Genomic DNA, 25,319 nt, shown 5'->3' on the forward strand with positions numbered 1-25,319 from the left:
ATATGAAATGAAGTGGTATAGTGTTGTGTTTTGACATATTATCTTCTTATTCTTTTATTTTACTTATGACTATCTTTCTCTGAATATTCAAATTGTTTTTATTATATTTATCCAATAAAATTTTAACATATTCACTAATTGATACCCATTGAGTGTAAAAATTTCAAATGAAATAAAATAAATCAACATTGAATTATGTCAATTTTTAATTCACCATTTCATTCATTGACAGATAAATGAAATGGCTGTTCATATTCTTCATTGTTTTGTTTTTATTCTTTTTTATTTCATTTTCAATTATTCAAGATTGAATCATTTCATTTCAATTACTATGATTCGTTTTGGTGTGAAATTAAATTTTCTACAAAGTGCATTTGATATTCCTTCATATTCAAATGAATATTGTTTACAATATGGTTGTGTTTTATTATTTTGTTTACAAACACAAATATCACCACTCCATCCAAATGCAAACAAACAATTATCTGATTGTTTACAAAAACCAAATGCATATTGTGGTTGTTTAATATCAAATTTCATCATTCCTTTTGGTTCTAATGAAAATAAAAATGATTGTGAATCATTTATATAACCATCAACTTCATCAAATTTCTCATTAACATATCCTCCAAATTTATTTCCATCTTCATCTTCAATAATAATGACTCTCTATTCTTTATTATTTATTCTTTGATCAAATATTGATGTATTAATATTCCAATCATCAATATCTAAATCAAATAGTATATTAAATACTTTTTTATTTATCCATTCTTCTATCTGATTAATATATACACTATCATTTTTATTTTAATTTTATGTTTATAATTTCAAAATATTGATGTTTAAATAGTTAAATACATGTTATTAACACGTCTAGTCAATCATTAATTATTTATTTTCCAATAATCCCTAAATAATAATTAAATATAAACCGAATCAAAATAAAATGATTATTAACCATGAATTAAGCAATAACACTAACTGACTCTTGAATAATATCTTTTATATCGTTCTTGTCAAGGAAGTCAGGGTGTTGTTTGTTCTTTCCTGATGCAAGAAATTCATTAACCATAATAGCAACTTCTTGTTCTTTTACTTGGACTTTATCCATAAATTGGTAGAGTAAATTGTTAATGAACAAACCAATTTCGCCGCTTTGGATATTTAATTCATCGTATAACAATTTCAAACGTTTACCACAAATTTCTTGTTTTTCTGATAATTTCAAGTAAGCACATGAAAATACCCCACAAGCAAAGCCATGAGAAATACCATAATGGGTTGTAATATAATAACCTAATCCATGTGGAACAGAAGTACCTGCAACAGTAATAGCAACACCTCCAATAACTGATGCACTAATACAATCCATTTCTCTTACTTGTTGAATTCCAATTTTTCCATGCCTAAAAATCATTTGAATACCTTTTTTACTAGCCTCCATAGATCTTGGAGTTGCTTTAACTGAGAGATAAGACTCAATACAATGAGATAAAATATCAATAACTAAAGCACATTGATACTTATCAGAAATATGCAGTTGTAAGTCTTTATCAATAAGACATTTCCCTAAAAACATATGTGCTTTTATTGACTTTTTTGTTCCATTAGGTAAATTAAGAATGGAAAAAGGAGTAACTTCAGTACCAGAACCACTGAGGGTTAAAATACCATTAACAGGAATTCCATTTCCATCACTATTCAATATATCAACTCCATTTTTCATAAGACTAACAGCTTTAGCAGCGTCTATAGCAGATCCACCACCTATGCCAAGAATAAAATCACCAAAATTTTTAGTTAAATCAACACATTCTTTAACAGAAGTGTAGAGTGGGTTTGGTGTAATTTTATCATAAATGAAATAATCAACATTATTTTCTTTAAAAACTTGCTTAACAATATCAATAATTCCCAATGAATAAGGTGAATGAGAAGTAGTAACAATAATACATTCTTTTCCTTCAATAATCCTAGTAATTTTATCTTTTATAGAACCATATATTAATTGAGTTGGACAAATATCAGTAAATGTCTCTTGTGACATAGAAAAAAAAAACTTAAAACTATATTTAATTATGAAGTTCTTGAAATGAGGATTTATAAAAAAAAATTACAGTAACGCAAGAATAATCATTTTTTATACGCAACCCTGTATTTAACCCCCATTTTTATTTTTTCCATTCAAATGAAACATTGTTCAGTAATTGTTTTTAATACCAGAGAAAAAGAAAAAAAAAGTCCTAGGAAAAGTATTTATATAATTATTGTCTTTTCTTATAATGAAAAAATATTTAGAAGATGGTTCTTACTTCATATATTTATTCTTCTATTGTATTTTATTCAAGAAAAATAAATGCGTTAAGGTTTAAAAATGAAAATTCAATAAAGCTTTAATAGAATATATTTTAATGAATCTAAAAGCTGAATAATTTTGAGTTTTGTTTATTTTTGTAACGAATTCTTTTTAATTCTTTTTATTACCAGATAATTATTTTTTGAACACAACAGGAAAACTAAAAATACTTAGACGTCCACGAAAAAAAAGTTGTAACACGAAAGAAATTTCCAACAATGGATTTTAATAAAAAATAGGGTTTAAGGGAAGTAAAAGAAGGAGATTTGACTCTAAATAAATGTCTTTAATAAAAATAATTATGATGTTTCTCACAAGATTTTTCTAGTTGACAAATTCCGATCCAGGGGTTTTTGGTTTAACTAAAAAAAAGAAGAACAAGTTGTTTCTGCAATGAGCCAGAGAAAACGTGGAGGTAATAATGAAGGAATTTCTCAAGCCCTTTATTTAAAAAGACAGTCTAAATCTTGGGAAGCATTCCAACAATCAGTTTTAATGGGAATTTTAGTAAAGGAAGGATATACTTTTAATATTTCAGTTCCAGAAAAGTATAGTAATAAAGTTTCACATTTATTTAAGATTATTACAATGGAAAAACAAGGAGAATTAATTAAAATTGATGAAATAATTAGAAATGAATGTCAAAAACTTGCATCATTAGAATCTAAAACGATTTCTGATGTATCACAACTTAAGAGACATAGTGATAAAAATCGTGTATCAATTGGATTAAATATTTTATTAAAAGAAATTCAAAACCATGGATATAATGTTAAAAAAAGAGGAACAAGAAGAAGTGTTTTTACTATTATTGCTGAAAAATTTAGTGAAATATCTTTTGAACAGAAAGTATATTATGATAAAGCAACTATTCGGTCGTTAGGAAAACAAATTAATGATTATCTTCTTAAAAAATGTAAATCTATTGATAAAAAAGATTTAATTTCTTTTTCTATTGAAGACATGAATCAAATGAGTCAAGTCACTCCTCATTCTATTAACACAACACCTTCTGCTTTTATAAAAAAATTTATTCGTTTCAGTTCTTTAGACCAAAGTTTTAGTATATGTTAATAATAATATATTATTTAACTTAAATTGAATTTAAAATTTATTTCTTTGTTCATAAATTTAATGAATTTAATTTATTTGTTCTTCTTTTTTTTTAAAGAAAAAGAAGTTCTAAACATTTTAAAATTTTGTGAAGTATTAAAAATTAAAAAAAAAAAATTCAATGAATTACAAAAGTTCAGCAAGTTGAACAAGTTGTTGTTTTCTTGTATTTCTTGCATTTGATAAGAAAGTAGTGTTATACATTGTCATACGTTCTGCATTAATTAATTTCTTTAACATAAAATCTTCAAATCCAAAACCTTTTTTCATCCAAGAAGAAGTTAAGAAAGGAGGAAATGGCATATTATTTGGTTTAGTAACGACATTAATAGTATATCCTTCTTGAACAACTAATCCTTCATTCTTTATTTTAGGTTGAATAATAAAGAATACATTATTAAAATGAGAAGTAAGAATACGTGGGTCAAATGGCTCTTTTCTTTTTGGGTCAAGAAATACAATTACAACAACGTCATTTCCTACATGTCTTTTTCTTTCTAATTTTTGTGCATCTCCTTCTTGATTAGGTAATAATGGAGCAACATGAAACATAATACTATATGTATTAGTATATTTTCTGAAATAACTATAAGTACCAGTACACCCAGCTTTAGTATCTAACCCAGCAGCATAATCATTAAATCCTTTTAATTCAACTTTTTTTCCAAGTGAATTCATAAAATCCCAAAATTCATCACAACATTCATCATTACTAAAAAATTCATTTTCTTCTTTTTGTCCATCTTTAACATAAATAACTCCAAATTTATATTTTTTAATAATTGACATATTTTCAATACGTTCTAATTCTAACTCTAATTTTGGTATATTCTTTTTATCAAATGTCTTTGGTTTTGATCGTTTTTTCTTTTCTTGAAGAGGAAAGGCTTTATCATATTTAGCAGGATCAACTCCTAATGGAATAACACATCTATAATTTTCTTTAGGTGTTTTGAGGATAGCTCTTTTATACTTAGTTGAAGTATCAACAATTAAAAGATTTAATGAAATAGGATCCATATAATATTTTGTTGATTTCTTTCCTTTAAAATAATGAGAATAATAAGGAAAGTCAAGGTCAATATCAATAATTGAATATTTCATTAAATCAGTTAATTTCTTTATTGACTGAGAAGACACCTCTAATTGATAACCTGATTGTGCACAATTAACATCAACAATATTATCAGATTGTTCTATAGGTTCATTATTCCATGCTTCCATTGGTAATGAAACTGATGACCATGGATCATCACTTAATGGAATATCAAAATTTGTTCTATCAATAATTCCAAAAAGTTGGTCTTGACTATAAACTTTTTCTTTTGCAATATAACGTGTCTTAGGTAGTCCAGGAATTTGAGCTACAGTTGGACCAAAAATATCAGATATACTTCCAATATTTCCTGCTGAATTTCTTTTGAGACGTTTATCATTAATAGAAACTCCAAATTCAGAAGGAGAACGACATTGTTTTGATACAAAACAGTTATTTCTAGACAATTTCATCTCAGACGATGGTTGTTTAAATTGTTCTTTTGCAGAACAATTATCATAAAAATCAATTGGATTTGATATTTCACTTGATGGAGTTCCTGGTGATACAGAAGATCCAAGACTATGAATTTTAAAATTAGCATTATATGATGGACGTACAACAACACCTTTTGGAGGAAGGCTTAATCTTGAGGTTGGTTGAGCACGTTCAACAATATTATAATTAACTTTTTTTGTTGAACCAACAGATTCAGTCATAACGGCAAGTTCTGGTTCGACCTCAATTTTATCAACATCTTCAAGTCCAGTATTAAGTAAATCATCCAAGTCAATTTCAGCCATTTGAAGTGAAACTAAAAAGTTTAAAAATTATTTTAAGAATTTTATATTCAAATTAGCCATTAATTCATGTTTTAGTTCAAGTAATTTTCAAGGCTGTTCTATAAAAAAAAAATCTTCACAACTTTTGTTTCAGAACAAGTCATGAAACGTCCTATTGGAGTTATTTATATTCTTTTTATAATTTAATAATATATTTTATTATTTCATTTTATTATTTAGAAACTAAATTCTTATTAAATAAAAAAATTTAAAGAACATTTTATTTCTTTGTTTCATAAAAATCTACAAAAACACTTTTTCTTTTTTATTTTATTTACTTCTTTATTCAAAAATACTACATTACAAATTAGGAAATTGATTGAAATTCTCATTGGAAATTCTTTCAATTAGAAAATTAGAATGTTAATGTAGTATTTTCTATAGTCTTATCTTCCAATAAAATAGGTTTAGTTGTAGTATTTTTTAATACTACATCACCTACCAACTTAACATTTTTTCCAAAAACTATATTTCCATCAACAACAAGTGAGTTGAGATGTTCAATATTAGGAATATGTTGCATATGTTTTTGATATTCACTAATAAATTGGAAATCTTTACTAAATGTAACTGATGGTGGAATATCTGATACTTTTCTAGCATTATCAACCATATGACCTGATTCATTTAATCCAAATAATGTACTTTGAATAATAAATAAATCATTACATGCTTTTACTGGAAGGAATCTTGATCTTGGAACAATATATGCTGTTGTATGTTCAAATGCACTTACTGCACATCCAACTGCAATTTCTAATTGAATGACATCTCTTTGTCCATCTTTTTTACGATTAACAATAATATCCATATTATTTAATAATGTTCTTTTTTCAACAACATGTTGAATAGCTGACATATTCATCCAAATATTATTGGTATTAAATACTTTAAATTTCTTAATATCTTTAAATTCTGCAACATGTTCACTTGGAACTTGTGCAATTTCTAACATTTTTAATTTATTACCATATCTAATAAGAGTACCTCCTTTAACATCATTTAAAGTTTTTGGAGTTAATTCTAAAGCAAAATCTAAATGATTTTTAGAAAAATGATGCATAATAGTAATATCAGGAATAGCACCAAGATTATCTGAATTTGATAAGAATAAATATTCTTTTCCTTCTTCTTTTAAGGTTTGGAATGCTTTGGAATCAACAAATGATTGTAAAAAGTCTCCATGTCCTGGTGGATACCATTCTTCTTTTCTTCCATTTAATTCAGTACATACAGGAAGAAGAGTTTGTGCATCAATTCTTGGAAATTTATGTTGTAAGAAAGTTAATATTCTTACATCATTATCTTGTTCATATTTTTTAATAACCTTCTCTGTTTCAACATTTGTAGAAAAAGAATTCATAAGAACTAATGGAACAACAACTCCATATTCACGATATAATGCTTTTAATTGAAGTATTATAATATCTAAGAATGTTAATCCATTTCTAACTTCAATTACACTTTTTGGACCAGTACATCCCATAGATGTTCCTAATCCTCCATTGATCTTAATAATACAAGTTTTCTTTAATAATTCTATAATCTCTTCTTTTGTAAAATCTTTATCTAATGTGCTGTAATCTACAGAAAACTCTTTTGGAAGTGATTCAACTTTGTCCCATTCAATACCAGTAGTCTTTTTATCTATTTGTTCAAGATAAGCATTATGAAGAATTTGGAATGACTTTAAATTCTTAGTATCATCTTCACTGGCTCCTTGTTGAAGAAGGTGTTGGATAATTTCTTCAGTCTTTGTTCTGATCTCTTGGGTATTCATTTGATTAATTTTGAGTTCCATGAGACATTCTTATCTTAAAAAGAATATTCTACATGTAAATATTTAAACTGGAACGTCAAAGTTCTTTTATCTTTAAAATAGTTTCTATTTATTATTTTTTTTTTGTTAATACTTTTGAAAAGATGTCTTTTTTATACATAGTTTAACAATTAGACTGAATTAGTTGATATAGATATTGACATAATTAAATTAATACAAACAAGATAATAAAAAATTGTAGATTTAAATGAAATATGAATGAATATACATAAAATAAAAAATAGTAACATTTTAATATTGAATAAATCATGTATTAAACTATATTAATACTAACCAGAAATAATAATAATAAGAATAAATAACAAATTGTATAAATTATTAGTAATATGTTACTTTTTAAATAAGAGATATACACATGAGGATATGATAATAAAAGGTATTATTTTACAAAAAATTGTTAAACTATGAAAAATGAATAAAATTAGCAAAATAAATATAAAATAGTTTGTTATATACAAATGAAAATACTAAAATAATATCTTATATTAATAGATTCGTTTGTATTTTTTAAAAAAAAAAAGAAATAATCTAATGAATAAATAATATCAAATTATAATTTTCTTAATTCTTAATATATGAAATTGACATTCTCTGTTCACTTAAATAATAAAACATTAGTAGATAAGGTAATTTAAAAAATAGCTTAGTACAAAAAAATAACAATAAATACATTGTAAATTACATTATCATTTTGTGTCGTCATATTCTTATTACGTAGTGTTTAATTTATAAATATGAATTATTGAAATTATTAACTTTAATAATTATTGTTCATATTAAATATACATGAAACTATTCAATAAAATTATATGATAATAAACTGATAACAATAACAAATAATAACAGCAAGAATGGTGTTTTAATTTGGATAAACATAAAAAGTCATGTTAACAAATAAAATGCCAAAATTTAAGAAGAATTGACCGAAATAATAAGACAAGAAAGAAGAGTAGTTAAGAAAAAAAAATTCAATAACAACTACAAATTCAATCAATGACAATAAATAATAAATGGAAGTTAATAATTTTTATTGAATATTAATAATTATGAATTAAATAGAAGTAATTAAATTAACTAACAAACATCAATAAGAAATATTTTTAGAATATATACTTAAAGAAAAATTTTTACTAATTTAAGAAATATTTAAACCATTCTTTCAAAATCTAATGATGATACTCTAATTCACTTATTATTTTACATATTTTCTAATACATTCAAATTGTTAAATAAAATAATTAAATTATCACTTGATAAATGTTTTTATTTCTTGTCATTGTTACTTTACATTTTTTAATTAGTTTTATCCAAATTTCTTTTAGTGTTTTTTATTTATTTATTATAAATCCATTTAGATAGATCCTTTTCCAATGCAGGAAATACAACAAATTTTAATGCCATGGCTATTGTGTAAAACCTTAGAGTCTTGTAAAGAAAAGCAAACAAGACATAGAAATCCAAGGTCATACAATAAAAAAAGAAATGTCAATAGCAATAAATGGCATAACAATTATAATAATAAAGGTAAACGATACACCAAGGAAAAAGGGTTTAGAAGACGAAAGACACAAAGAAAAACAAATAAAAAACAAGGTAAATACAATAATAATAAAGATTATACAAATAACAAATATAAATGGCTAACAATAAAAGAGATACAAGAAAGAATAAAAAAAATAACAAGTGAATGGAATAAAGGAGAATACGAAGAAATACTAAAAAAATATGAAGGTAAAAGGAAAAGGAATGGTATAACATTCTTCAAGAAGTATATTCAATTAAAAAGAAAAAGATAAATGAAAAAACTAAAGAAGAGTTTAAAGAAAAAACAAAAGATTGGGAAGAAAAAGACATTAAGGCTATAGAAGCAGAAATTAAAAACAAAAACCAAATTAAAGAAATGAATGATAGATGTAAAATTGCAAGAATAATAAATAACAAAGAAAGTATAAAGAAAGTACAAAAAGAAATAGAAAATAAAGAAGAAAAGATAGAAGAAGAAAAAGAAAAAGAAGAAATACTTGCACTTCAAAATCAAATTACTGAATTAAAAGAAAAACTTAAAGAATTAAGTATGAAAAGAATGGAAGAAGAACAAGCCATCTCAGAAGAAATGATGAGAAAAGCAAAAGAAATAGTTAGAAAAGAATTTGAAGAAGAAATTAAAGAAATGAAAACACAAATTAAAAAGATTCAAACGAATTATGAAGAAATGAAGAAAGAAAATGAAAAACTCGAAGAAGAAAACTTAAAACAACAAGGAAAAATAAATGAGATAGAAGGAAGAAAAATCACAGAAGTAAATAATAAAGAAGAAAAAAATCCGAAGTATCCAAGCTAATAAAAAGAAGATGGAAAAAGAAAATGAAGAAATGAAAGAAGAAATTGAAAAGTTGAAAAAGAGAAACAAAACGCTAGAACAAAATGCAAACACATTAGAGAAGAAAATTGAAATGAAAGAGGAAAATACTAAAGAATTAAAGAAAGAAATAAGAGATAAAGAAAAACAAATCTCTGAAATTCAACAAGCAGCAATAATAAGTCATGAGATTGCAGAAAGAACAAGAGAAGAATTAGACAACACACAAAAAGAAAATGAAGCACAAAAACAAATAATATCAAAACAACAAGATGATATTGAAAATTTTATCTCACAGAAGGAACTAGAGAAGAAGAAAACGATGACACTTGTGATAAATACACAACCAGTATTGAGGAAAGCATCATCAGGAACAATGGAGATGAACGAAACTACTCCTATGAAAAAGACAGTAGTGGAAATCGAAGAGGAAAGCAAAGCACTGATTGTCAAAAAACAAGAGATGATAATCAGACAAGAAATACAACAAAACAAAGAAATAGAATTTTAAATGAAGTGTTGTATTGTTTTGCAATTAATTGGTTGAATAAGAAATTATATAAGAAATTAAGATGGGAACAAATTGAAAATATAATAAAAATGATAAATATCAATGTAAATAATGAAAATGAATATATTAAATATATTAAAATATCACATAAAATAAAAGAAAGCACTAAACGGTACATTAAAGTGAAAATAAATGATATAATGGAAGGAAGAGTAGGGTGTAATTCAATAATAAAAAACATCATATTAAAGAATAACTCTACAGAAATTGATGAAGAATATCTTAACACTCTCATCAATAAAGTGAAAGAAATGAAAGTAGAAAAATGTACAAACATTAATTACTACTTTCAAAGAAAAGAAGCTGACCGATTAATAATGGAAATTAATAATAGATGGATATTGTCAGGAAGCAGAATGGATTATCTGCAAGATGATATGAAGAGGATTTCAATGGTTATGCACCTCTATCTCCAAAATAAAATAATAGGAGATAAATTTGATGAAATAAAAGAAATCCTAAAGAAAATAAATAGACTAGAAGATTTGGTCAATAAAATTGTACAGAATAAAGTGCAACATGAAATTAAATGAACATGATGAAGAAGGAATAAAAGTTAAAGCACTAGAAAGAATAAAGTACCTAAAATATATGATGACAATGATAAAAGAAAGAATTAAATTTAATAAGGAAGAAATAATCAGAATCAATACAAATAAAATCATGTTTGATTCTAACAAGAAAATTAGAATAAGGAAGAAAGACCCAAAAAATGAAATATACCCAAATAACGATATTACTTTAGAATATTAGAAATGTTATATGAAACACAGGTGAAATTAAATAAAGAAAATTGGAAAATAAAACAAATCACATCGTGGAATGAAAGATATAGAAATTAGGATAATGTCATAATAACAATAAATGAATTAAATTTAAGTATAATGAGAATAAGTAACTGGAAAGCACCAGGAATAGACACTATATATGGGTATTATTGGAAAAGGATGTCATCATCAAGAGAAGCCATTCTCAGTATCTTCAATGAATGGTTGAACTTCCCTGAAAACATCCCATTAGACATGGTAAGTGGAAGAACTTTATTAATCCACAAAGGAGGTGATATGAATGATGTCATTAATTATCGTCCTATCAGTTGTACAAATGTAATTATGAAAGTATTTACCTCCATATTAAAAGAAAAGATTCACAGAAGACTTAACATGAATTGTGAATCATTGAAAATTAGTAGTAATTAATTGGGATGTAAGTTACAATCTTTAGCTGCTAAAGAAGGAATAATTAATAGTTATATGTTAAAGCAGCAGAAAGAAGAGAAATACCCAAAATATGTGGAGTCATATTATGACATTAAGAAAGCATATGACACAGTAAACCACGAATGGGTAATTGAATCATTAAAATATTTTAATGTAGAGGGAGTCATCATTGACGTTATTGAAAGTATGATGACTAGATGGAAGATATTCATCGGTTATAAATTTAATGAATATCTAGGATATATTAAATTAAATAGAGGAATTTTACAAGGTGATTCCTTATCAAATCTACTCTTCATCATTCAGATGAATGTAATTTCTCAAATCATCGAAGAGAAATTCCCAAAATCAAATCACACTTTATATATGGATGATTTGAGAATAATGACAGAAAGTAGTGAAGAAATGGGAATGATCCACAACGAAATTAAGGAAATAATAAGTGGAATAGGGATGGAAATGAATGAGAAAAAGTCAGGATTGGTATTAAAAAACATTAAGGAAATACCAAATGGAATGCAAAACATCACAGTCATTGAAGGTGAGGAATTGTATAAATACTTAGGAATATGGCAGTCCGACGAAATTGATGATACCTTCAATTGTAAAACCATCAAAGAAAAAATGAATCAGAAGATGGAAGAAATAAACAGTGATGAAAGTAGTAATAGAAGATATATTACTAGAATAAACACGGAAGTAATCAATATCTTCAGATATTCAGCATCAGTTGTAAATTGGAAAATCACTGACCTAGATAAAATTGATTTGGAGATAAGAAAATATTTAAGAAAGGCAAAATACATTGGTGCCGGAAACTCCAAAGATAGGTTGTATGTCATTATAGAAGAAATGGGTGAAGGATTAATAAATATAAGGGACGAATATGTTATTGAATTAATTAGAACAGTGATGTACTACTGTACCAGAGAAAGTGAAATTGGAAATAACATATTAGATAGATGGTACAGTAAGAAGGGAATATGGAATAGAATTAAAAAAACAATAATTCATAAAATAAATGAAACAAAAATAGAAGAAATAATAAATGAAGGGATAGAAAAGAAAAAAGAAAAAGAAGTAGTAGTAGAAATAAAAAAATTATTGACCGACCAATACATCAAAAAATGGAAGTGTCATCAAATAAGTGGACACTTCAGAAGATGGTTCGAGTCAAAATGAGTAGATAAAACTACTACAGTGAAAGCATGGAAGTCCATCAATATTAAAAAGAATGCATTTCTTCAATTAACTAAAATGCAAGATGGAGCAATATTTTGTGGGTATAAGAAAGCAAAAATAATGAAAAATGAAAGATTGAAATACTCCACACTTTGTAAAGACAAGACAGTAACAGTAGAACACATCCTACTATCTTGTATTTATCATAATAAATCACAAATAGAAAAACATGACAATATATGCATTATTATATTGATTAATAAGAAAATATACAGGAAATAAACAATATAAAAATCCCCATATGAAACAGTGTTCCAATATAAAGACATCACTATGATATTGAACAAACAAATAATGCCTAAAAGTGATGGACAATATCACAAAAGACCAGACATATATGTAATAGATAAAAAGAATAAAACTGGTCTATTATTTGATATGACTATTGTGGCTGATCACAATATTAATGGAGTGTATTTGAAGAAAAGAAATATGTATAAGGAATTAAAGAATATTCTAATGAAAATAGAAAAATTAAAAGATGTCAGAATAATTCCAGTAGTAATTTCAATTAATGGATTAATAAATAAAGAAAGTAATAGATTAATTAAAGAATTAAAAATTGAAATTGACATCGAAAAAGAAATTAAAAACGTTGTCATAAAAAACATGATGGATGTCATGGAATACTGCGGAGATCACAATCAAACATACTCCGTAGAGTTGCTAGAAGAAGATGAAGACGAAGGGACGGGATTAGTCTCCCCTGAGCCAGGAAGAATAGAATCTATTTCTATTAATACTTAATTAATTGATTTTATTATAAATCCATTTATACATTATTAATATCTATTTCTTTTTAATTTTTGGATTCTTTATTATTATTCAATTCCTTTTTTTATATACTCTTCTTTCTTTAAAGTTTTTATTTCTCTTTTTAATCAAATGAATAATTTTTTACTTTGTTTTTTTTGTTTAGGCACTTTATTGGTATTTGTTAATTTCCTATTTGTTGACTCGAAACTGACATTATGTCGTGATACTTCTTAACCAAAGAATCTGGTTTAACTAACAATAGTTTTTCCTCTCTTTCTTTTTTTTATTAAATTAATGAAACAGAGATCGAAGGTGGCACGTCTGAAACACCACACATAAACCCTAGTACAAATTCATTCTTCGACTCTCCCAGTTATTATCTGGTTATGACGGTGCTTTTGAATTAGGAATGTATTAGGGAATGCTGCAAAGGGTGCAGCAAGAGAATACAGTAGAATATTACGTGGATGTAATATAAGAATCTACTGAAGTGTGGGTATGACTAAAAGAAGATTAGTCAAAGCAAGACTAAAAAGAAGATTAGTCAAAGTAATACAGTAGTAATAAAATGATTCCTTCTTCCAATCATAAAATAAGAAAAATGAAATTCCTGAAAATTAAGGCAGAAAACAAACAAAGGCTTAAAAAGAAGAAATAAGCAGAAGAGGTTTGAAAAACCTTAATAGGAAGAAATAAAGCAAAGAAGTGCTTTCCTCATTTTGCAAGAAAAACATAAAGAATAGGTTTAACAAAGAGATTACTCTTTTTTAATAATAAGCTCAGGGATGTGATTAGTCTCCCCTGAGCTAGGAAGAATAGATGAAAATTCTATTAATACTTAATTAATTACTTTTTCTTATTAAATTAATGAAACCTAAAATGTTTTTTGAACGTCTTTAAGTTAAGAGTGAGATAAGTTAAAAAATAATCTAAGGTGTGTATATTTCTAATAAAATAAACCAAACCAGGAAAAGAAAAAAAATATATGTAATTAGTGAGGAATAAAATGGGTACAGTTGCAGGTTCTTTATTCAGAGATTCAAACAATGAAGAAACAAAAGAGTTTGGAAGTCAAAATGTTAGTAGAAATTCAATGAAAAAAAGAAAAACTTATCAATATTTTTGTTATTGAAATTTAAGAAAAAAGGAGAAAAGTTCCAAAAGGAAAGAAAAAAAGGGTAAATTATAAATGAATAGAACTGTAAATCATTTTATATCTAATAAATGAGGGTAGTTACTCATTCCATTATCTCTCTTTTAACTGATGAAGAAAATTTAAGTGCTGAAGATGTTGAAATATTTTCTGGTGAGATAAAAGAGTCATTAGAGTCATTTGTTCCAATACCATTACATTCATATGAAAAAATAAAAAGAAGTAATTCTGCATGTTTAAGTTCTGATTTTGTTTGTTAAAGAAATAATTTTATTAAACAATAAAATACATATTATATTTATGAATAGATTATTCCATTTGTAAAATGTGAAGAATCAATGTTTTCTTATTTAACACCATTATGTTCACATGAAATAACAAAAAATAATAATAATGAACAAATATTAACACTCTCAAGTAGAGTTTTAGATTTAATGAATACACAACCCTCATTTCAAAAGAAACTTCCAAATAAAAATAAAAGTTATTCATTACCAGAACTTTGTAAAGACCAACAAGGAAGTAGAAAAATACAACAATTTTTTGAAATTGCTACAGAAGAAGAAATTGATCAAATATTTAGATTAATTTATTCAGATTCAATTGAACTTATGATAGATTTATTTGGAAATTATGTTATTCAAAAATTAGTAGAATATGGAACAAAAAAACATGTTCATTTATTATTTGAAAAATTACAAGGAAATGTTGTAAAATTATCACTTCATATGTATGGTTGTCGTGTTATTCAAAAAATTATTGAAGTTCTTTCTCCAGAAGAAGTAAGAATTATTTCTTCAGAAATTAAATCAAATGTTTCAACTTTCATTGAAGATCAAAATGGAAATCATGTTATTCAAAAATTTATTGATTTTGCTTCAGAAATTGATTTAAATTTCATGATAGATGAAATTTATACAAGAGCTGTTGAATATTCTAAACATCCATATGGTTGTAGAGTTATTCAACGATTAATAGAAAAAAATTCACAAAATTGTGTTAAGAGAGTAACAGATAAATTAGTTGAATATGTATGGGAATTATCAATTAACCAATATGGAAATTATGTTATTCAACATCTTATTCAATACGGTACTAATGAACAAAGAGTAGAAATAGTTAATAATATTAAAGGTAAATTATATGAATATTCAATGAAAAAATATTCAAGTAATGTTGTTGAAAAATGTATTCGTTGTTGTGAAACAAGAGAACAAACTATTCTTGTTAATGAACTTTGTAATAGTAATGTTACTAATAAACAAATTAATGAAATGATTTGTGATCCATATGCTAATTATGTTATTCAAAGATTAATAGAAATGATGGACTTTAATCAAAAAAATTATTTCATTGAAACTTTTATTTCACCAAATATTGATTCATTAAGAAGAAATACACATGCTAAACATTTGATTCAAAGAATTGTTTCATCAACTTTATAGATATGTTAAGATAGTATTATAAATAAACTAATCTTTTAAATAAATATTTTATTTAAAAAAGAACATAAAAATTAAATAATTAGAATTTACATAAAGTCTAATTCAATAATTTTTAATTAAATCCTCTTGAGTTTTACTTTAAATATTTTCAATTTGATGTACACATTTATTATGAAAAAAGTTAAGAAAGACAAACCATTCTTTTAACCATAACGACCTATTTAATAATAATTTATAATTTACTCCAGCTTTTTTAATAGAAGAAAGTATATTAATAAATGAATCACAATCCATAAAATACTCACTATCAATTTCACTTATATCAAGTGATATTGAAGAATTAATTTCTTGACATAATTGAATTGCTTTATTTATTTCATTCTTTTCATATGAATTAAAATAATTAAAATATATTGTTCTAAATGATGGATATAAACTATTTTTATTATTATGTTTTTGATAATATTGTTTAAAAAATTCATAATCTAATACATCAATTCCTCCATAATTTTTGTATTTATTCTTTAATTTTACGTCTAATTCTTTTAATTCAATCATATAATTAATGTCACTATCACCAAATCCAAAATTATAAACACTATGAAATTGAATACCAATATACTTCTTTGGAGTGTTTTCTTCTTTACTTAACCATGGAATAACCATTTTTTCTATTATAGTTATATTATTATTTGGAACAATAAATACTAAGTTATATTCTTTCATTAATTCTTCAAATGTAGTTCCATTTTCATCTACTGTTTGGTTCATATAAAATGTAGGTACTGTTAATGTAAATTCATGGTTTTTTAAGTAAATAGAATATAATTGTAATGAATTTTTCCAATCTTCCCATGCTTTATATTCAGGTTGTTTCCATGTAGACAAAACATGTGGAAGCATAAAAATATTCATCTCATAAGAAATAACAAATGTAATAAAAAATAAAAGAAATAATATAATCATGGAATGTATTAAGTTATTGTTTACCAATAATTTTTTGGTTTATTTTATTTTTATTTTTTTTTTTTTAAGTTCATTTTTATGTTTTTGTCTTTTAAATTACAATCTTCTCAAAAACAAAACATCTCATCTTATTTATTTAAGTTTCAACATTCACAAAAAACTTAAAATTAATCTAAAAAATTTTTAAGATTTATTCTTTCCTTTCTTACTTCATGTTTCAATTACATAAAAGAAAATATGATATTGAAGAAATAAATTACAATAGGAGTTTTAATAAAACTCATTGTAAAGACTTATTATTTAGTGATCATGTATCAAATAAAATGACACAAAACGAAGACCCTTTAACTCGTTTAAGAAGCAGTGAATTAGCAACAGTAAGAAAAGTAAAACAATACACCCCATCAGAAGGGACTAATGAAAAAGAAATCATTCAAATTTTAAATTTTGGTATTTCTCAATCAACAACATTTGCAAATTTCATTTCTAAAATTGTTAAAGCAAAACAAGAATTAATACCCTGTGTATCATCAAATAATATAACTAAAATTATTAATATTCTTGCTCCATTAATTGATAGTTTATGTGGTAATCTAAAACCAGCAGTATACGCTTCATTACATGATTATATTACTTCACTTCTTTCAACTTTTTCAAAAGAATTACAAAACAAATTATATTTATTACATGCCAATGAGCAATTAAACTTATTATCAAATTACGAAGAAGCAATTGACTCAGTAACAAAGAATCATCTTTCAAATTTATATCTTCATTCTGTTATTTTAATTCTTATAAAACCATTTCTTTCACCAAATGACCTCAAAACAAAACAAACTAACATCATTAATGAAATAGGATTTATTCCTATTAACTTTGGAGTTGAACAATATGTTTGGTTTATGACTAAACAAGGATTTATATGGAGTACTTTACTTCAAACTTTAATTAATATTGAAAACAAAAATGGAGTTGGTGATCCTACAGTCACTCATTGTTTATTCCGTGTTGTAGGTGAGATGGGAATACCTTTAGCTGAATATATATCTCTATCAAGTGATAGTCAAACACTTTCAGGTATTATAAAAGGAATGACTGCCAATGAAGTATCACATGAAGCAATTATATTATTTAATGCAATTAATAAAACAACAAATACAGTAGAACTTAAATTAAAAGCTATTTGTACATTAGGAAGAGCACTTGGAAAAGCAATAAAGTTGGATAATGCAGAAGATATTAATATTGAAATGTGGAAATTAGCTTCGAATATTAATACCAGTGAAGAAATGATTAAATTTTCAATTGATCTTATTGGATGTACTGCTCTTCATTGTTCAATTAAAACATTAGACAGAGTTTTACGATCAATTGGTAACAAACTTGATAAATTTGGAACAAAACAAGCTGATAAATTAGATAAAATAATATTAAATGCTATTGCTCCATTAACTGGAAGACAATTATGTAGTATTCTTAGTTGCGATGGTATGTCAAAAATGTTTGAATTTTTAAGTATTGAACAACAAGAGAGTATCGCATCTCCATTATTTATTAAAGTTGAATTGCTAAGATATGAAAGAAAAGTTCCTTTAAATGACATTCGAACAATTCAAATTTTACTTCGATTAGGACAACATTTAGATTCAAAAACAAGAATAGAAAGAATGTCTTCTTCACCTGAAACAGAAAGAGCTATTATGTATTTTATAGAATGTGTAGATTTCGGCAAAAATCTTGATCGTCAAATGACTTTTTATAGTGATTGTAGACAATCATTCTTTCATTCAACTACTATCAAAACATTATTAATTCATTTAACCTTAAGACTAACTGTTTATTCACAAATATTACCTTCAAAAGATACAAGAAAATCTTTTGTAAGAGGAAGTCTTGCATTTGTTTATTGTACAATTTTTGAATTAAGTTCACCATTTGAAATAGGTAAATTAGCAGTATTAGGATGTTCTGTTTCATTAAAAGTTGAATCATTTGCACAAGCAGATACGTTTATGAAAATTGCACTTTCAATAGTTCAAGAAAGAAAAGAAGAATTAGAGTTAGATCAATTAAGAACATTATTAAAAGAAATATGGGGACTTTCATTAGCATATCCTGATAATACTCCTCTTGAAGTTCCAATTCAATTAATGAAAATACAAATTGGAAAAGGTATTGAAGATATAGAATATTTATGTGGAGTATTACAAATGATTGTATCTTTTTCTATGCCATCATTTTTATATCATATAGAAAATGTTGAATCTGATGATACATTATTTAGTGGTGATACTACTTATATTGAAGAAAATGGAAATCTATTAATTAATATCATATCAATGATAAAAGAACGTATTCTTAATGAAGAATTAGTTGGAAACGACAAAATTCGAGGAATTGGTTTATTTGTTGATACTCTTTTAACTGTGACTGAGCCAAATGAAAAGTTATTAAGATTTTGTGACAAACTAATAACATCTATTCAACCAATAAATTCTCAATTACAATATGCAAAATATCTAACAAAAATATCAAATAAACTTCAACAAACAATTGAACAATTAGAAAATAGTTCAAACGAAGAATAAAAAAATAATTTTTATAATTGAAATGGTTTAAAAAAAACTTAAAAAATATTTTATTTAATTTTTAGTTGGAATACAATACAATCACAGGTTTTGTTTTGCAAATACACCAAATTGGGTACTTGAAAAATAAACCGCAGTTTCAACTTCTTCTGGATTCAACCCAAAATTTTGAAAGAATTGTTGAACAACTTCAATATTTCCTGTTGTTTGTACGCAATCAGCACGTTCACTTAAAAGTTCTAAATTTTCTTTACATCTATTTCCTTGCATAGTTGAAAAACGAGGAAAGTGCATAGGAATAAATACAGTCATTTTGTATTTTTTTATGTTATACTTTTGTTTAGTAAATGAACTTTCAGTTCCATTAAGAATCGTATGAGATCTTTTTTTAGGGCTATCAGTTCTTTTAACCTTATTTAAATATTCCTGTGTCTCTTTTCTATCTACTCTTGTTGCTGTTGAATTGAAAAAATAACTTGATGACTCTGTTAATTCTAATGATTGTAAAGGTGGAGTTTCTTGATGAATTGAAAAAGCATCACTAGATGCAAAATTACTTTGAGACATATCTAATCCAAATGAATTTTGTGAAAAGTTTTTTGGTTGAATACAAATGATTGGAGTTTCAGTTTCTTGATCAGCTTCTTGAGGAGTTAAAAGTCTCCAATCAGGATATCTAATTAACAACTTTTCATTTTTAATAACTGGATATTCAACATTATATCTTTTATGTAAATGAAGTTTTCTTTGTGGTGGATATAAATGTGCTTCTTTAAGAAATTGAACTGTTTCTTCATTTTCATGAATAACAGTATGTTTTGGTGTACCAATAATTCGTTCTATTTGGCCACAATATGTTTGACATGCATTAAATTCATTTTGATGACTTAAACTACCAACCCAAATATATACATTTCCTTCCATAGCAAAAACAACAAAACATCCTCTTGAATCAAATATAGAATCTAATGGGTAATATGGCGAATCTCCTGGCGTTAACATTTGAACTGTTGTTTTTTCTCCAATTAAAGAATTTTCTGAACCAACAGTTAAAGCACGAGCAATATAAATAGGATAAATACTAGAATTTATATGTGGGCGTAATTTACTATAAACAACATGAGATGGTTTATGTGTTTGTAATAATACTTGAAAATTCTTTAATTGAAATTCAAAACTAATATTTGGACATGCTACACTTCTTCTTGTTCTTACCTCTGCTAATGCTTCATCAAAAGTAAATTTATTTGCATACATTAAATATGATAAAACAAGTGATACACTTCTACTAATTCCAGCATGGCAATGAACGAGACATTTATTCTTTTTACTTGCTTTTCTTAAATTAGTTAAAAAATCGATAGCATGAAAAATAAAACTAGATAAATCTTGTTCTGTGTCATCACTCATATCAAATGCTAAATATTTAAATTTTTGTGGAAATCCTGTTTTTGCAACTCCAATTGCCGCATTAATAATATATCCAATTTCTGTTTTCTAATAAGAAGATGAACTTGTTTTATTTCTTTGTTACTTATTATTAAATTTAATAACATAAAAATTAAAACAAACCTCTAATATTTCAGGATCCGCTGCTGTCATTTCTCCGGAAATGAATAGCCAATCTTCAATCTCACTTAATTCATTTCTATTTACTCTTAAACTAGGTGGTAATGCCATATTAGGATCATTTCTTAATGTTGCATCTCTTACGTCATGTGCCTTTGAAAGGTCAATCTTCATTTTCATCATTACCATCTTTCTTTTCGGTCGTTGTTTTTCTGTCTCGCCACTCATTTTGATTGAAATTTTTACAAACTCAGTTCAATTTTCTTTTTTTTTTTATTCTCTTTTTTTTCTTTCTTCCTAATATCCCGATTATACACTATAATTTTAAGGATTTTTTTAATTTTTAGTTTAGATCTGTGATTTTGATAAATTAAAAAAAAAATTCTATTAATAAACTTGTTTCTAAATTAGTCCAATCTGAAATTATTGTACATCAACAGTCTTCATTAACTCATTGAACTCTTCTTTTGAATAATGTTGTTTTATTAAACTAAGTCTTGGAGTTAAAATTCCATGAGATTCTATTACAGGACGTGGTGTAATAATTGGAAGAGTAATATCACAATAATAGTCCAAATGGAGAAGATTCCAAGCAAATTGATCGATTGTAATAATTTCATAATGTTTACTGTCGATTCTATATTTTAAAGGTCTATAATCATAATACAATGGTTCAATAAATTGATAACATTCTTTTGAAGAACCAATAAGCCTTAAATAAAATGCACCAATAACACGAACATATTTAAATTCTTCATTCATAATATATTCATAAATAATACTTTTGTCAGGTCTAAGCATTAATAATTTCATTATTAAAACTATAAACTTTGTTGGTTTTTTTAATACACCATATGTTCCACCAAAGTCATGTAATTTAACAATTTCATCAAGAATAGTTTCACTAGTTAATGTAAAGCATTGTTGTTTCCAATATTCACAATTATATATTTTATTTCTAAGAATTGTTTCAAGACGACGTTCTGGACCAGACATTAAATATTGAAAAAGAAGAAGTAAAATATTATTTGATTATATTTTTCTTTTTTCTTCTGAATCTCATAATTAATAATTGAACTAATTATCTTTTTTGATTTATATGTCGTTTAGTGAATTAACAATTTCATTTGATGGTTCTTCAAATATAATTACTGGAACTCTTTACGTTATTTTATTTACATGTGTCTGTGTATATTTGTCATTTAAATTTTTCTCAAGAGAAATAAATGTTTCTTATCTTGTGTTAATTTTATTATTCCTTGCAAAAACAATATTTTTTTCTGTTTATGGAATAATGTCAATTTATGGTAAAAAGAGTTGTGGATTATTTTATTTAACAAGGCTCGCTTATTTTTGTACGTTTTTATTAATTACTTATACTTATTATCATTGGTGTAATTCATTCTGTGAAAATGAAATTAAAGTAGTTGAAATGAAAATTGTTAAATGGACAATTCTTTTTATGAATGTTATTGTATTTATTGCAATAACTTCTACATTTTTGTATTATTTTGCACAAGGTACTCATTGTTCTGAATCAAATACTTTTCCTGTAAAACTTAACACTTGGATGATTACTTCAAGTAATTTATTAGTTGCATTTTTCTGTGTAACATTCACAATTTATTTAATTTATGCATACAGAAAGACAGTTCATCATTTATTATCACTTCAATCAAAAAGGTCATTTAGTATTGTAATTATTTGTTCTTTTATTCTTGTATTTGAAATGACAATGAGAGTTCTTTTCCATCTTTATAAACCAATTACAGGTCATTACATGAACGACATTCTTTTTAGATCAGGAACATATTATATTCCTGATATTATTGAATATACAGTTATACGTTTGTTTTATAATATAATTCAATTATTTAATAGTAATAAATAATAATATATAGTAATTATGTGGAGTCTTGATGTAATATCAGCTGCTATAACAAAACATGATGAAAAAGATTTATTAAAACGTTCAGAAATTATTATTAGAAATATCACTATGCGTTATTATGATAAAACAGATATAAATCATAGAGAATTATTTGAACAATTTATGCAACCAGAGTCTGATTCAAATAAAACTGATGAAAGTGATGACGCTCCAATAACAGATGAAACGTATCGTAATTCTTGTGTTTTATCTAATGTTAAAAATCCTTTAGTAATAAATGATGATAATCCAGATATTTTGTAACTTATTCTCTTTATTTAATTCAATTAAAATATTTAAAACCCTAAACAAAAGACCATCATTTTCTTAAAAAAAAATTTAGAATCCAATTTTTTCAGCATATTTCTTGGCATTTGCCTTAACGATTCCATCATACTTCTTCATATAAGCATCTTGTTTAGCAGTTCTCTTAACTGTGGCTTTAAGAAGATTATTTTCAACTTTAACTTTAACAACCTTTCCATCAACTTTTTGAGTTTTACCAAATCTCTTAGCAACTGATTGATTTAATGCCTCTTTCTTTGCTGCAAGAATCTTTTCCATTTTAGCTTCATATTGTGCTTTATGTGCTGCTTGTGCTTTAGCAACTTGAGCAAGTTTATGTGATGCAATCTTAGCATATGGATTTAATTTAACCATAGCAGCCCAATTCTTAAGTGGATTAGCTCTCTTTGGTACTTTTGGTAAGACAATTTTAGCTCTAAGAAGTTTAGCTTTTTCAGCAGCAACAACAACTCTCTTCATATCTGGAACAGCCATTTGAGCATGAGCAATTCTGAATCCTGATTTACCTTGTGCCATCTTCTTTTGAGTTCCAAAGATGGTGTTAAGTTTCTTGAATGCTGATTCAGTCCAAATAATGAATCTACCTATATGGCATCCTGGTGCAAGATTAAGAACTGAAAGATTTTCAACACGGCATGTATCTACACCTGGAATATTTCTGAATGCTTTAACAGCTTGAAGATCATCATTACCATAAACAACTAATGGTCCTTTTCTTTCTTTAATCTTTCTTCCTCTCATTTTTCCTTGACCAGCACGAACAGTCTTTGAAGCAATAACTTTAAGAACATCTGAATAAGCATTAATTTTCTTTAAGAGATAAACAGCTTGTTTGGTCTTCTTAATAACTGAAATTGATTTTGAATTAACAACTAATGGAATTTGTGGTACTCCTGCAATATGATGTCCACGTGCTGAAACAAGAGCTGGAACAGCTGAAGCAGCAATACATGAAGCAACAGCAAATCTTCTCATTTGTTTTGGTGTTTTTCTTTGCCATTTTCTGAAATTCTTAAGTGGAGAAAACATATGACCCTTTCTAGTCATATTACCAAAAGCTCCTTGTCCATTTCTTCCTGATCCTGATCCACTAATTCTTGGAATTCTAGCTACAGCTCTTCCAGTTCCCCATGAAATAGCTGAATGTTGTTTACCAGCTTCAGTTGATACTCCTTCTGGTTGTCTAGTATTTTTACTTTGATTTCTATAAACGAAATGAACTACATCTCCTCTAATTGGTGCAAGAAAAACAGCTGGAAGTCTGACTGGTGTCTTTTCAGCTTCTCCAGTGATACCATCATAAATAGTGACAAATGGTCTGCTGCTCATTCCAATTATCGCTTGAATTTTTAGTAAAACCCTAGTTCTTAAGTTAGATCTCAGGGTTTACTTCTGATTTAGTTTTTCTCATTTACAATAACATTTTTTTCTTTTTGTTATTTGATATTTTTTATTATTCTTTATAATTTCATACAAATATGTTTTTATTATCTTATTATTCTTTTTTATGATTTAATTTTTACTTGTATGTATTATTATATATTTGATTTTAAGATATAAAAACCTCTTTTTATTACTTTAAATCAATTCCTTATTCATTTTAATATTTTTTTATAAATTCATAATAATCAATGAAAATCGAATTAAGTTTAATACATTAATTTATTAGAAGATATTAAATTATTGTAATACTGACTATTAAATGGCGTTAAAACATTTTATTTGTGTACGTAATTATTTGTTCGAATTGTAAGTTTATAAATTGGCTTGGTGTTGTTTAATATAATTTTGTTTAAGAATGGATTGCATTAATTTTTTTTAAATTAATTAAATTTGTTCAAAGCAAAGAAAAAAATAAAGAAAGAAAATTATATGAAAGAGAAATGAATGATTATAATATTAAAATTTTTAAAGTCCAATAGAAGAACAAAAAGATAAGTAGAACTAAAAAATTGAAATACAATTTCAAAATGTATGATTTTATGAAAGTTTATTGGTTATTTCAATCAATTGATTTAGTTTTA

General features: G+C 25.5%; 12 protein-coding genes across 12 annotated transcripts in view, besides 2 other annotated features; 5 read left to right on the forward strand and 7 right to left on the reverse strand.

Moving 5' to 3' along the window:
- Window positions 1-6, forward strand: part of EHI_000300 (N-ethylmaleimide-sensitive factor attachment protein, alpha, putative) — a gene marked incomplete at both ends in the record, with an annotated part of 678 nt that extends 672 nt beyond the window's left edge. Inside the window, one exon of the mRNA XM_001913575.1 lies at window positions 1-6. This exon is cut by the window's left edge and continues 672 nt beyond it. Within this exon, the coding sequence (XP_001913610.1) occupies window positions 1-6 (6 nt within the window).
- A 961-nt stretch (window positions 7-967) lies between these two features.
- On the reverse strand, window positions 968-2,052 carry EHI_000410 (alcohol dehydrogenase, putative; the record flags this gene model as incomplete). The annotated part of the gene is made up of 1 exon (XM_647661.2): window positions 968-2,052. The coding sequence occupies exon 1, from the start codon at window positions 2,048-2,050 to the stop codon at window positions 968-970; it is 1,083 nt and encodes a 360-aa protein (XP_652753.2). The 5' UTR covers window positions 2,051-2,052.
- A 700-nt stretch (window positions 2,053-2,752) lies between these two features.
- Window positions 2,753-3,433, forward strand: EHI_000420 (uncharacterized protein; the record flags this gene model as incomplete). The annotated part of the gene is made up of 1 exon (XM_647660.1): window positions 2,753-3,433. One exon carries the CDS (start codon window positions 2,753-2,755, stop codon window positions 3,431-3,433), a length of 681 nt encoding a protein of 226 aa, XP_652752.1.
- Window positions 3,434-3,598: 165 nt separating this feature from the next.
- Window positions 3,599-5,311, reverse strand: EHI_000430 (Rap/Ran GTPase-activating protein, putative; the record flags this gene model as incomplete). The annotated part of the gene is made up of 1 exon (XM_647659.1): window positions 3,599-5,311. The coding sequence occupies one exon, from the start codon at window positions 5,309-5,311 to the stop codon at window positions 3,599-3,601; it is 1,713 nt and encodes a 570-aa protein (XP_652751.1).
- A 368-nt stretch (window positions 5,312-5,679) lies between these two features.
- On the reverse strand, window positions 5,680-7,130 carry EHI_000440 (UDP-glucose pyrophosphorylase, putative; the record flags this gene model as incomplete). The annotated part of the gene is made up of 1 exon (XM_647658.2): window positions 5,680-7,130. One exon carries the CDS (start codon window positions 7,128-7,130, stop codon window positions 5,706-5,708), a length of 1,425 nt encoding a protein of 474 aa, XP_652750.2. The 3' UTR covers window positions 5,680-5,705.
- A 1,417-nt stretch (window positions 7,131-8,547) lies between these two features.
- Window positions 8,548-13,341: a repeat region.
- Window positions 13,342-13,644: 303 nt separating this feature from the next.
- Window positions 13,645-14,193: a repeat region.
- A 369-nt stretch (window positions 14,194-14,562) lies between these two features.
- Window positions 14,563-15,936, forward strand: EHI_000450 (pumilio family RNA-binding protein; the record flags this gene model as incomplete). Its single annotated transcript, XM_647674.1, has 2 exons — window positions 14,563-14,742; window positions 14,800-15,936. The coding sequence occupies 2 exons, from the start codon at window positions 14,563-14,565 to the stop codon at window positions 15,934-15,936; spliced, it is 1,317 nt and encodes a 438-aa protein (XP_652766.1).
- Window positions 15,937-16,074: 138 nt separating this feature from the next.
- Window positions 16,075-16,839, reverse strand: EHI_000460 (uncharacterized protein; the record flags this gene model as incomplete). Its single annotated transcript, XM_647673.1, has 1 exon — window positions 16,075-16,839. One exon carries the CDS (start codon window positions 16,837-16,839, stop codon window positions 16,075-16,077), a length of 765 nt encoding a protein of 254 aa, XP_652765.1.
- Window positions 16,840-17,225: 386 nt separating this feature from the next.
- On the forward strand, window positions 17,226-19,490 carry EHI_000470 (uncharacterized protein; the record flags this gene model as incomplete). The annotated part of the gene is made up of 1 exon (XM_647672.2): window positions 17,226-19,490. One exon carries the CDS (start codon window positions 17,226-17,228, stop codon window positions 19,488-19,490), a length of 2,265 nt encoding a protein of 754 aa, XP_652764.2.
- An 81-nt stretch (window positions 19,491-19,571) lies between these two features.
- Window positions 19,572-21,287, reverse strand: EHI_000480 (dual specificity protein phosphatase, putative; the record flags this gene model as incomplete). Its single annotated transcript, XM_647671.1, has 2 exons — window positions 19,572-20,987; window positions 21,063-21,287. The coding sequence occupies 2 exons, from the start codon at window positions 21,285-21,287 to the stop codon at window positions 19,572-19,574; spliced, it is 1,641 nt and encodes a 546-aa protein (XP_652763.1).
- A 195-nt stretch (window positions 21,288-21,482) lies between these two features.
- Window positions 21,483-22,055, reverse strand: EHI_000490 (PRP38 family protein; the record flags this gene model as incomplete). The annotated part of the gene is made up of 1 exon (XM_647670.1): window positions 21,483-22,055. The coding sequence occupies one exon, from the start codon at window positions 22,053-22,055 to the stop codon at window positions 21,483-21,485; it is 573 nt and encodes a 190-aa protein (XP_652762.1).
- A 103-nt stretch (window positions 22,056-22,158) lies between these two features.
- On the forward strand, window positions 22,159-23,253 carry EHI_000500 (uncharacterized protein; the record flags this gene model as incomplete). The annotated part of the gene is made up of 2 exons (XM_647669.1): window positions 22,159-22,906; window positions 22,961-23,253. The coding sequence occupies 2 exons, from the start codon at window positions 22,159-22,161 to the stop codon at window positions 23,251-23,253; spliced, it is 1,041 nt and encodes a 346-aa protein (XP_652761.1).
- Window positions 23,254-23,294: 41 nt separating this feature from the next.
- On the reverse strand, window positions 23,295-24,624 carry EHI_000510 (60S ribosomal protein L4, putative; the record flags this gene model as incomplete). The annotated part of the gene is made up of 1 exon (XM_647668.2): window positions 23,295-24,624. One exon carries the CDS (start codon window positions 24,622-24,624, stop codon window positions 23,329-23,331), a length of 1,296 nt encoding a protein of 431 aa, XP_652760.1. The 3' UTR covers window positions 23,295-23,328.
- Between the last annotated feature and the right edge of the window lie 695 nt (window positions 24,625-25,319).

The sequence above is a fragment of the Entamoeba histolytica genome, genomic scaffold, assembly GCF_000208925.1.
Source record: "Entamoeba histolytica HM-1:IMSS scf_1104750516279 genomic scaffold, whole genome shotgun sequence".
Classification (NCBI taxonomy): domain Eukaryota; phylum Evosea; order Mastigamoebida; family Endamoebidae; genus Entamoeba; species Entamoeba histolytica.